Source organism: Narcine bancroftii, chromosome 3 (assembly GCF_036971445.1).
Source record: "Narcine bancroftii isolate sNarBan1 chromosome 3, sNarBan1.hap1, whole genome shotgun sequence".
NCBI lineage: Eukaryota > Metazoa > Chordata > Chondrichthyes > Torpediniformes > Narcinidae > Narcine > Narcine bancroftii.
Window position 1 is genome coordinate 302,079,664 of NC_091471.1, and position 13,224 is coordinate 302,092,887.

At 38.7% G+C, this 13,224-nt stretch overlaps 1 protein-coding gene and 1 long non-coding RNA gene across 13 annotated transcripts in view; one reads left to right on the top strand and one right to left on the bottom strand.

Moving 5' to 3' along the window:
• Positions 1-2,556, top strand: part of LOC138759005 (uncharacterized) — a 55,868-nt gene extending 53,312 nt beyond the window's left edge. Inside the window, exon 3 of the long non-coding RNA XR_011354582.1 lies at positions 1,093-2,556. This is a non-coding gene — a long non-coding RNA (uncharacterized lncRNA). The remainder of the gene's footprint in view (positions 1-1,092) is intronic.
• The window catches only part of LOC138759003 (casein kinase I), a 120,581-nt gene that overhangs the window by 36,101 nt on the left and 71,256 nt on the right, over positions 1-13,224 (bottom strand). For all 12 annotated transcript variants that reach the window (XM_069928745.1, XM_069928741.1, XM_069928742.1 and 9 more), the window contains 2 exons: positions 7,690-7,759; positions 2,251-2,399 (listed from right to left, as the gene is read on the bottom strand). In XM_069928745.1, the coding sequence (XP_069784846.1) occupies positions 2,251-2,399; positions 7,690-7,759 (219 nt within the window). The remainder of the gene's footprint in view (positions 1-2,250; positions 2,400-7,689; positions 7,760-13,224) is intronic.

A 13,224-nucleotide genomic window follows, 5' to 3' on the forward strand; every position in this document is an offset into this window, starting at 1 on the left:
GTGTTTAAAATTATAAGGGGTAAAGACAGAGTAAATGTAGGTAGGCTTTTTCCGCTGAGGGTAGGTGAGGTACAAATGGGAAGAGATGGGTTGGGAGTGAAAGGGGAAAAGTTTGGGGGGGGGAAACATTAGGGGGAACTTCTTCACACAGAGGATGGTGGGAGTGTGGAATTAGTTGTCATTTGGGGGATGTGGGCTCAATTTTAACATTTAAAAAGGTCTTGGACAAGAACATGGATGGGAAGGCAATGGAGGGCTACAGACTGGATGCAGATCAGTGGAACTAGGCAGAATAATACTTCAGCATAGACTACAAGGGCCAAAGGGCCTGTTTCTGTGTAGTAATGCGATATAGTTCTATGCTAGACGTGCCGAGTTCCTCCAGCATTTCTGTGGTTTTACTACAGCTACATCTGAAATGATGTTAGTTTTCAAGCTGCACTCCTGAATCTATATTGCTATATTATATTACTTTAGACTGTAGAGTTCTCTAAATAGCTATTCTGTACAAAAGACCACCTTTGCTGACACAAGGAAAAAGTTCCAAGTTGAGTATGTTGTACACATTTAATATTTCTTCTCATGAGTAGAGAAGTTCCAAGGATCCATTTGTAAAATTTTCATTCCAAGGCAAATATTGTATCTATAGTATAATAAAATTCTTCAACACATTTTGGATCCAAAAATTAACTCTTAAACATGAAGAGCTTGCTTCTGGATTCTGACTTCATTCAGTCATACCTATAACTCCTTTCAATTATAACATTTATATATTCAGCAGTTTAAGAGGATTTCAAGCTGCAAAATTGTAGTCATTCTGAGGCCTGCGTGCATGCTAATAATTAACTGTTCAAGATCAAATACGGATGCTGTCGCCTTAACCATAAGGGATAATAAGCTTTTTTTTTTAAAAAACCTATTTTATAAAACGGTTTTACTTTTGACTGCCATGCCATACATACAGTAGATCATTCAATTGCAGAAAAGGCCTCTCGTATCACACAATTTGCATAAAAAATGAAGATTATGAAAATAAGTATGTTTTATATGAATAATATTTGCATTTTATGCTTCTGTCCACACCCCGTGCAGGTTTCGTGAAACCTCAGGTGACACAGCTGAGGCAGACAACCTCCACAGTGCAATGACCCACGTGACCAATCAGAGACACATACCCGTACCAAAAACTCTCCAATCAAGAAAACCTTTCAAACTCTTATTGTGGAAACAGGGCAACGTTGCTATTTTGGCACAAAATGTAAGAAGTTGTTGATAATGCTCAACTTCACAAGGGCTACATTCCTACATGAAACACCATCGACAAAAAAAACATTGCAGAGATTTTATTGCAAATTCAACATATTGAATCTCACCATGATTTTACATTCTTAGAAATTTGGGGAAAAGAAAAATCAACATTTCAGGATTTCCACATTTCTGTCGGGTTTCCAGTAATGAGAAAAAGTAATCCATAGAAAAACTCCACAATATCCAATTTAATTCCGAGATGTGCATGATGACAGGCTCTTCCAGCCCATAGGTCTCATTGCCCAAATACATCCTCATCACCAATTAGCCGAATAACCCAGTTGGCCTTTGGAATATGGGAGGAAACCAGAGCATCCAGAGGAAACCCACCCAATCACAAGAATATACAAACTCCTTACAAGACAGCAGCAGATAGGTCTGTAAAGCACTGCACTAACCATTACATTCACCATGTCGCTCCCATTTCAGATACGTGACTCCTAATCACCATTGGTTATTCTGGTTATACTTAATTTTGGTCTTCAATACACCTTAAAAAGGTTAATGACCCATTCAACCAATGTGATGTTATAAAGAAGAAATTTTCATTCATGATATTTCACAAAATTGGTCTGTTTAATATGCTTGTTTGTGAGTGGCCATGAACAAAAGAAGATGGGAACAAAAATTGCTCTGCGTGCATATACATAATGTAGCAAGGCATTGCTCGTCTTTAATCGTTTTGGATTCGACTGTCTTGCTCCTGCTTTTCATTTAGACAGGTTAAAAAAGATTGTGTAAAATAAATCATTAACAAAAAGACATTACAGTGAAACATTACAAAAAAAGTTTAAGATTAGCGTGCCTCGCCGTTAGTTCGCCAATCACACAAAACAATCTCTGGCATCAACCAAACCCCAAAAGGCGCCAGATGCCGGGGGGGGGGGTTTCTGTACTTGTATCAGCTGCAATGTGATAACTCATTTTGTTCATTCCACTTACCAACTGTATAGCTATCATTAGCACAGTTTTAACGGAAAATGTTCGATCACAGAGATCAAATAAATCCTCCAAGCTCGGCCCCAGCAATTCTAGTACCATGGCATTGTACTTTCCACAAGGCCCAAAGTAGTAAACCTGAGGTATTCCCTCTGTAAAGCAAAAGCAATGCTCTGATAAACAATTCAAGAACAAAGAAAAAGCACCACATAATTTGTAACTGCGATTCCATTACAGCAGTAGACAGGAAGATAAAAATGTGCATGATTTAAAATGTATACAGTGTGCAATATTAACTTCTGGGAAACCTCTGGAAATTAAATTTTCTTTTTTATTTGACTGCAAATTAAAATGTAGACTACACCCATTTAATTTTTTACTGCACTCGCACATTGCAAGGAACCAGAAAATGTCATCAACCCAGAATTCTCATCGATCTTTAAATTATACATTCTGGATATTTTGCTCTAAATGGGCAAGAGTGTGGAGTTTCTGTGCTCTTCATCCCTTCGGTAAAAGTCAAGCAGAAGTCCTGACAAAAGTGCCTCATAAACAGGGCCAATAATGTACAAGGTAAAAACAAACCGCTGGAGGAACTCAGCAGGCAAGGTCACATCAGTAGGAAAGAATGAACGGGCAATGCTTTGGGACAGAAATCTTCAGCAAGTCCCTTGAAGCTGGGTTCTGACCCGAAATAATAGTAATCGTTTTTCTCCCACTAAATCTTCTCGACCTGCTGAGTTCTTCTGGTGGACAGTAATTTTCTGGAGATTCCAGTATCTAGGTTTGTTTTGTCTCCATGTGCCCAAAGAGGTTTAATATTACACAGAGGGAGAAAAAATGAGTCACTCATCAATAGACCAGAATACCATGATGGCACTGAACTGTTCCCACACTGCACTAGCTGCTCAAAGTGCAATGACCTACAATCACAGCACCTGCAAATTTCCTTGTTTCACTAGTAATTCCGGGTAGTCATTACTGATCCACTCACTCACTGGCAGGGGTGGGTTGCATAGATCTCATGACCCAATATCCAGTCTGATGCACCGTATTAATGGCTCAGAACTCCAGGAATTCTGGGTGCAGTCCCTTGACAAATGAATAATTTGACATTTCCCCTCATTAACAGTTCAGCAGGTGTACATTTACACCTTCATTTATCTTTATCCTTTTGCAAACTGTTCTCTTATCTTTGCAGATGACCCAGACTAATCTAGTGCAGATAAAATCGAGGTAATTGATCCCATGTACCATCCCTCCAATCCAATAAGCCGAAGCAGCCTTTTAGATGGCAATGGCAGTATAACGTGAAAAGAATCCTTTATATATTGTACCTCACACCAATTATACAACAGCTTTTTATAACATGCTTTTAAAGAGATCAATTTAAAATATAATGACCTGACTGCAGTCTTCAAAATTATGAAAAAGTATTATGGTGCAGCAGAAAAGATTATCTCACCATCGTGATTGACCTGAACAGAATCAATGCAAGAGCATCACTAACATTAGATTTACCCATAAGAAATAGGAGCAGCAGGCCATTAGGCCAGTCAAGCCTGCTCCAGTATTTAATAAGAACCTGGTTGATCTGGCCCCATCATCCTCAATTACTCTACTATGCAAAAGGTTTGCAGATGATACAAAGATTGATGGAATTATCAACTATGTAGAGGGCTATCAAAGAATACAACAGGAATATAGATCAGGTACAAATCTGAGCTGAGAAATGGCAGAGTTTAACCTGGAAAAGTATGAGGTGTTGTACTTTTGGAAGTCAAATGCAAGGGGGATGTATACAGTTATGGTAGGACTTTTAAAAGGACTCATGTGCAGAGGTATCTGGGGGTGCAGGTCCACAGCTAATTGGAAGCGGCTACATGTAGATAGACTGCACTTAGAATACTGCATGCAGTTCTGGTTGCCCCATTACAGGAAGGGTGAGGAGGCTTCGGAAAAGGTGCAGAAGAGGTTTACCAGGATGCTGCCTGGTTTAGAGGGAGATGGAACAAATGGAGACTGAGGGCGACCTGCAACAGACGTACAAAATGCATACCCCAGGACAAAAGTGTCACACAATAGAGGACATGTGTTTAAGGTGAGGGGGAAGAAATTTAAGGGAGATGTGCAAGGAAATAAAAATGTACCCCACACACATTCCCACTCCCACCCCCACACACAGTGCATTTTATATTTTTTAAATAGAGTGGTAGGTGCCTGGAATGGGCAGCAGATACAAAAGTAGCATTTAAGGGTGTTTCACAAATAGTGTGAGTATCTATCAGGTACAAACAGATGTTTGGCTCAGATTCGTGTACAGTACTGTTCAAGATATCTAACTGTCTGAAATATGTAAAGAGGCAGCCTTTATTGTTTTCTTGCAGAGATTTCCACAGAATGGAGTTCTCTGCCAACAGTTATTAGAATGTGGTGTACATACAAGCTGCCGACACAATTAAAGGAAAGCTAGGTAAACCAAGGAAGAAATGGTAGGATAATAGAATGAATTATTAGATGAAATAATTAGATGAAACATAAGTAAAGGCACAAGTAGGCTATTGACACAAAAGGGCAAAATAACAATTTTCAGTGCTGCACATGCTGGGTAACCCCTTAAAAAAAAAACACAATTCAGAAACTTTCAAAAGTTTGATATTTAATTCCATAGCAGACAAGTTAAAAACATTTGAAGCTTTCAAAAGGATTTTGTGACTATATTTTTCTTTTATTTGATTAAAGCTTTGTCAGAGCTAATCACAGAATCAGCAGGGATGAAGCCACAAAATAACTCAACACATCCATTTGTTGGTAAGAATTTAGAGGCTTCTTCATACAAAATAAAAATTAATGATTCATACATTTTAATTAGCTGAATGCCTGCGTACAATGTTCTAACCCATATGACATACAATTAAGGAAGACTACATGAAGAGCTTGTAATGCCTTCTTAGGTTATTAGCTATTTTGAATTTGTTGTAAGTAGCTCACATTCTAGATTCCTGGAGACTGTGGAACCATATTTCATCAGACACTATTGTGGCCACATTAAAAGTGGAGGGAAATAAAGGGAAAATGTTAATGAAATATAAATTTTCACCAATTTCCTCTGAATTCTTTCTTAGCAAGTTTTGCCAACAGCCAATAATATGACTGATATTCATCAAAGCTTTAAAGTAATTTAATGCAACAAAGGGAGCATTTTCCACAATTAGAAGCAATAACCTTCTGATTTCTTACACAAGAAATAGGAGCAAGAATAGGCTATCTAGCCTGTTCCACCATTCAAAAGCGTCACGGTTGATCTGGCTCCATTTACCCACCATAACTTTTAATTCCTCTAATCTTCAAAACTCTGCAACTTTATTGCACTTAATGAGGCAGGTTCTACTATTTCCGAAATTCAGGGAATTCCACAGATTCACTACTCTCAGCAGAAGCTGTTCATTCACATCTGCCTTAAACCTACTCCCTGAATCTTCAGGTGACAACCCCTAATCTTCAGGTGGCAGCCTTGCCTGCCAGTGGAAGAAACCTCACTGCTACTATCTTATCTTTTCATTTCTTGACCTTGCTCATGCAATGGACTGGCAATCACTCTCTGGCCATTAGTTTCCTCTAGTCAGGATTGAATTTCTTCTTTCTTCTTTGGCTTGGCTTCGCGGACGAAGATTTATGGAAGGGTAAATGTCCACGTCAGCTGCAGGCTCGTTTGTGGCTGACAAGTCCGATGTGGGACAGGCAGACACGGTTGCAGCGGTTGCAAGGGAAAATTGGTGGGTTGGGGTTGGGTTTTCCTCCTTTGTCTTTTGTCAGTGAGGTGGGCGCTGCGGTCTTCTTCGAAGGAGGTTGCTGCCCGCCGAACTGTGAGGCACCAAGATGCACGGTTTGAGGCGATATCAACCCACTGGTGGTGGTCAATGTGGCAGGCACCAAGAGATTTCTTTAGGCAGTCCTTGTATCAGTAATTAAATGCACAGAAGAACAAAGTCATATTTTTTAGTTCCCTGGCCATCAACATCATTCTCCTCCCTCAGTACAGCAATTAGGGAGTTGTGAACCTATCGAACCTCAAACTGATCATCTGACAAAATAAGTTGTTTTGCATTAAACCCAAATCTGCCCTCCAACTGTGCCCAACCTGTTGTAAAAGCACAAATCCTTGCCTTTATTAGCACAAGTTCAGCATCCTTGTGCGCTCAAGAATATCTGTAAATTAGGTTTTTAAGCAAATGCTCAACTCAGTTAAAAATATCTTAAAAAGTTATTTTTGAAAGTCAACTTTCAAAGTAAAATTCTTACATCACAAATACATTATGTTTAAGTCCTGGGTAATGAAATTTGTCAAATTAAACTTGCATCTAGCTATGGGAACATTTCACAATTACACTCACCAACACTGCATCTTAAAATTACAAGATCAAAGTCGCGCTCAGCAATGCGAGACACCTCAGAGAGTTGTTTGACATTGTAAAACTAATATTCTTTTGTTACAATGGGCAAATGAATTATAGATCATAGAATTCAGCACAGTTCACATCATTTGGCCCACAACTTTGTGCCACCGATATAACCCGACTTTAAGATTAATCTTAACCGTTCCCTTCCTCGATGCATACCTTCCCACTTTTCTTACATCCATGTGCCCAAGTTCCTATTGTAACACCCTCAACCTCTACTGCCAGGAGTGCATTCTCTATGTAAGATAAAACTACCTCAGATGTCTCCCTTAAACTTTCCTCCACTCTCCTTCAACATGTCCTTTGGTATTGGCCATTGCCACCGAGGGAAGAAGGTGGTGGTTGTACTCTAACTGCCCCTCGTAATCTTATACACTCTTGTAACAATAGGACTGACAATCCTATATACTCAAGATCAAGAAGTCAGGTTGAGAGAACTATGGAGATTTAGGTTATTAATTTTGAGGTTAAAATAGGGCAAGAACTGTTACGAATTTTAATTTCCAGAAATTAAATAGACTTTGGCGGAAAGGAAATAGGTTTGAAATGAAAAGGAAAAGTAGTAGAGAGAACAAAAATAAAAATATTTTACTCCCTTACACGTGATTATTGGAAAATGTCAAGAAAATAATTCTGACACGGAGAGGTGAGGGTCAAGAAATAGAGAACTCAAATCCATGAAACCAATGAAGATGCAAAGCAGGATTATAATAACCATTATTATCAGGTTATTCACGTGTTTTCCTCACTCTGATTGAATCAAATGTTCAAAATGAACATCTTAATAGAGAAAATAATGTTATAAACTTATTATTAAATCATTTCCAAGCAACTTCTTTATTAGTCAATACAACATGCTAATGAAACAATTAATTGAACAGATTATTTTTTTAGGGTAGGATATAAATGCAGAAGGAGGAAACTAGCTAGAGATGTCAGAACCTCTTAGTCCCCACTGATTATTTTTCTTCTCATTTCCTACCTGCATTTCCCAGTTGCTTGTAGAATCTATACTCCAAATGAAGTTGTGGAGCCCTGGATTTTATAGGTTCCTAGGATATAGACAGAATGATATTGGCATCGTTAGCATTTGTTAAATGAACTACCAAAATTAAAAACCAAGACAGTGTCAAAAAGAAATCCATTTCTGTACTTTCTTCTGTTAACTAAACTTAGCTTGACAAAAACAAATTTCACATTTGGCCTCCTACAACAACCTTGGAGCTGCCATCTTACAACAAAATGCAAAATTAACTCTGGAATTCATCTGTTTTGGGGAAAATAAACTTGATCAATTTTGAATATAGAACACTACAGCAGAGTACAGGCCCTTTGGCTCTTGATGTTGTGCTGACCCATATATTCCTTAAAAAAATGTAGGAAACCCACCCTACCCCGTAACCTTTTTAAGTCTCAGCCTTCACTCCAAAGAGAAGAGCTCGAGCTCTGCTAACCTTGGCTCATAAGACTTGTTTTCCAATCCAAGCAACATCCTGGTAAATCTCTTCTGCGCCCTCTCCATAGCTTCCACATTCTTCCTATAATGAGGTGACCAGAACTGAACCAAACTAATTGTGGTCTCACCAGAGATTTGTAGAGATGCAACATGCCTCTCTACTCCTGAGTTCAATCCCCCTATTAATGAAGCTCAGCATTCCATAGGCCTTTTTAAACTATCTTATCAATCTGTGTCGAGATCTTGAGGGATGTATGGATTTGAACCCTATGATCCCTCTGTTCATCCACACTCTTAAGTAATCGACCATTAACCCTGTACTCAGTCTTATGGTTTGCCCTTCCAAACTACATCACCTCACACTGATCCAGATTGCACTCCATCTGCCACTTTTCTGCCCAACTCTGCATCCTGTCCACAACCTCTTGTAACCTTTGCTTACCCTCAACTCCTCCAACCTTCATGTCATCTGCAAACTTTCTGACACATCCATCCACCTCTTCATCCAGGTCATTTATAAAAATCACAAATAGCAGGGGTCCCAGAACAGATTTTTGCAGCACTCCAGGTAGAATACTTTCCTTCCACTACTACTCTTTGCTTTCTTCCTGCAATCATTTTTTTTAAATCCACAGTCAAAGTTCCACTGATCCCATACCTTATGACTATCTGGATGAGTCACTCGTGGGGGGCCCTGTCAAATACTTGTAGACCACATCTACTACCCTACCCTCACCAATTACTTCTGTTACCTCCTCAAAAAACTCAATTAGGCTCGTGAGGCATGACTCTCCCTTCACAAAACATGCTGACTATCCTTGAGTAGACTGTACTTCTCCAAATGCTCATTGATCCTATCATTAGTTTGAGAGTTAGGATACAACACGTTTGTTCTACATACCAATTAAAAACAAACAAGCATTTGTTTTAGCAGTTCAAGAACCTGTTAATTAACTGAACTTGCAAAATGCCATTTCAATTTATTACTAATCAACACTATACAAGAGAGTTCAGTAATTCAGTCAGAATCAAAATGATTGAATGTTGGAAATAATTAAAACTCCAGATGCCTGAAATCAGAAACCAAAACAAAATGCTGCTAACATTCAACAAATCAGACAGAGTCTGTGAAAGAAGAAATCAGTTAATCTTTTAATTTCACGACCCTGTGTCAATTCTAACCTGAAATGTTCACCATTTCTCTATCTAGACATGCTGGGCAGAATGTCAAATAATTATGAATGGAATAGCTGAGGAATACTTGTAAAGATCTTGTTGCTAAAAATGTACATACATGTGATTATTAGGGTGCCAGAGAAACACTTTTGTCTGGTTGTACACGTGCAGTCAGATGTAAATGAACTTGAACTGAATTCTCTAATCTTTGAAAATTCCAACTGTTACTAATTCTCTTTCCCACAGACCTCTATCCTCCATCTTCTTTCTAGTCTAATGGATTTTTTTTAACCAAGGTTTGATATTTCCAATCTCACCATTTAAATTCAGCAACCTTAAGAAATTTATTTTTGTATATTATAACACTTGCTTTCAGCGCATGAGCCTGTGCCGCCCAATTACACTCAAATGACCTACAACCCCAGTACGTTCTGAAGGGTGGGAGAAAACCGGAGCTCCCAGACGAAACCCACACAGACACTAGGAGAATATATAAACTCCTTACAGACAACGCCAGATTTGAACCCCGGTCACTGGCACTATAACAGCATTACACTAATCACAACACAAACTGTGCCACCCTATTGTATCTCGGCAGTTCAAGTCCAGACGTCATCTTCTCTGAAGCCATCAGTTGTTCCTTCTAACCCCCTTGCTCTGAAAGTTCAACCTGTCAGCATTTAACCTCTCCCAACTCCCAATCTAACACAACATATCCATTATTTCTCACCCCCAGACCACTCAAGCTCATTTGTTTGATTGCACCTTAATTCACTTTTAGTGAAAGGACATCACTCTTGAAACTGCAAATATGTTCTCTAAATGGGCACTTTCCATTTTCTTCAACAGTCCATAGACAATAATCTGATGAGCCGTGCTTCCTCGTTATAAAAGAACTGGGTAGGCATTCCACACAATCATAGTGGCCAATAATAAAATGAGAAGTTGAAGGCTGTTGTTAGCCTAAGCACACTTGTCCAGACAGTGTAGAAGGTATGGATTTCACTTGTTAGCACAATTAATCAAATGCGTCCTCCTTTTATGGTTATCTGATGAAATAATGTGCAAAGGACAGAAGCAATTAGCTGGACAAAGCAAATCACCAATTTCTGCTGGTTTATATCCAGTACAGCCACGATTACTGCTCACGTCAAATTTGAAAGGAATCTGCCTCTTGACTGCCCCTGCAGCTTTTAACTTTACTGTTTATGTTTTCAGAGAATGGATCCTAATTTGGTTCCTACTGCTGTTCTCAGACAATTTACTTTTGATTAGGCATCTGAAAAAAGATCAGAGCACCATTTTGTTGACAAATCGTTGTTACCAGAGTAAGATTTATTAAGCTACTTGGGCAACAATAATAAAAGTTAACCATCACCATACCTCTTAAAAAGAATTTTTCTTTATTTCTGCAAGCACATGCTGAATGTAAGCTAATTTTTAATTTATATGATTCAGCGTTGCTATATTACTCCTGTGAAAAATGTACACATCAAAATATACAGCATACACAAACACATTAATTGTTAAATAGAATTGCTTATCAAGGATCATGGTTCGCATTTTTATCCACGATAACCAACTTTTACAATGCTAAACCATTAACATTTTACTGTCAGTATGTAAATCTCCCAAGTGGTGAAGAAAATTAGAGCATTTTGATTTTAAATTTGCCAATGCATGAAGCATTGGGCCAGATGGCTGCAAATCCATCCCGCCATCTGTGCTCATTTCTCAGGCTGCCCCACAAATCATTTGCAATCTCCAGAGACTGACTTCAGTTCAGGCTGCCAAGTGCTGACCAGATTTCTAGGTGATGCATCTGGTATTCCCAGCACAACCCCTCCAGCTTCCTGGTAACATATGACATCAAAGGGCTGCTTCACTGTTAATAAACATTCCAGAAAACAGGAAATTGTTGAAAGTGACTTAATAAAATTAAAAATAGCAACTTTAAAAAGATACACAAGAGAATAATATGCAAGGCACTATCCAGTCAACTTTCTACAGGAGTTCTATCGAGAGCCTCCTGGAAATTGGATCACGATGTGGTATGGTTGCTGTAGAGCAGGGTTTCCCAACCCCTTGGGGATGCGAGATAGCATTCCAGGGGATGAGAGATAACATTTCAGTTTCTTTTATAAATCCATACTCCTTCATTTTGGATAATATGTCGGATGACGAAGAGCTGAAGGAAGATCTTATGGAACTACGCACAAATCGTGTTCTTGAAATGCAGTTTGAAAGCAAAACTTTGGAACAACATTGGTGTTTGGCAATGGACATGTTTCCAAGACTTTGTGAAAAAACATTAACTGTGCTCATCCCCTTCGCGACGACATACTTGTGCGAGTCTGGATTTAGTGCCCTTTTGTCAATCAAGACAAAAATCTAGAAATCGCTTGGGTGCACAGGCAGACGTCAGCAACAAAGTGCCATGTTTTGAAAAACTCTTAAGCAATAAACAGGAACAAAAGAGTCATTAAATTTAAATTGGCTTATGAACATTTGAACATTAGTTCTTTAATTTTTTTTAAAGAAATTTCATGCATGGATGAAAATTTAATTTTTTGTTGGGTTTATGCAACTTTTAATTTGTTCTATATTTTTTCTTTTCCGTATGTTTCATTTTTGTTTATATATTATTAAAAATTGATTATACAAATTCACCTTTATTCTTAAATAAATTATTACTTTAAGGGGCGCAAGAACATATTAAAATTTTTTAGGGGTGCGGGGCATAAAAAAGGTTGGGAATCATTGCTGTAGAGGATTGGATCTGAGGTCAATGCACAGCGACCACAAGTGTGGCAGAGAGAATCACTGGGGTCTCTGTTCCCCACACCCCCCCACCTCCATCAACATGATCTACTGGCATCATTGTTTGAAGAGGGTGCACCAAAAATCACCGAGGACCCCATTATCCTGGATGCAACATCCTTCTTCCCATGGGCAGTGAAACTACAGGACTTACCCTTCAAGACAATTAATTTTTAAACAACATTTATTTATTTTTATATATGCACATACGTTCTGCAAATGTATCATTCGTCTGTACGTGTGTTGTGTCTGTATGTGTGAACCATAGAACAGTTTCGTCGGTTTGTACGAGGACAATCAGATGATAATGAACTTGAAATAAATATCTAAAATCTCTTTTGAAGATAGGGGATTCCACTGAGCATTATTGGCATTGAGTTAAGGACTGGATAGGAAACGTACCTAGTTCAATACAGGAGTACCCCTGGGCTCAGTGGTAAATCTAGGTGCTGAGCAAAAGGTCAGATAATCTTACTGTGGAAAAGGTTTAAAAGATTAGGCTACTGGCACAATCCAGCTTAATAACACTCATTTTATACATGCTTCTCTAATGTGAACTTTCTGAAAACCCAGTGGTCACTGATGAGCAATTAATAAGTTGCATTTGCTACAAAATTCTTGATTTTTACTGAATTCAAGTTAGTTCTAAAAATTAAATCCCTTTTGTTAAAGAGGTCTCAATTTCTCTTTGAAATAAACGTTAAAATTAAATGGAAAAAGTGCACTGACCACCAGGAGGTACAGGCAGCAATCAAACTTAAGATTCTTTTTGTCCCACGGGTGGAGTCAAAATTTCAAATCTCTACACTTCCGCTTTAGTATTTCACTCCATTTTTAAACTCTTTGGCTTGGCTTCGCGGACGAAGATTTATGGAGGGGGTAAATGTCCACGTCAGCTGCAGGCTCGTTTGTGGCTGACAAGTCCGATGCGGGACAAGCAGACATGGTTGCAAGGGAAAATTGGTTGGTTGGGGTTGGGTGTTGGGTTTTTCCTCCTTTGTCTTTTGTCAGTGAGGTGGGCTCTGCGGTCTTCTTCAAAGGAGGTTGCTGCCCGCCGAACTGAGA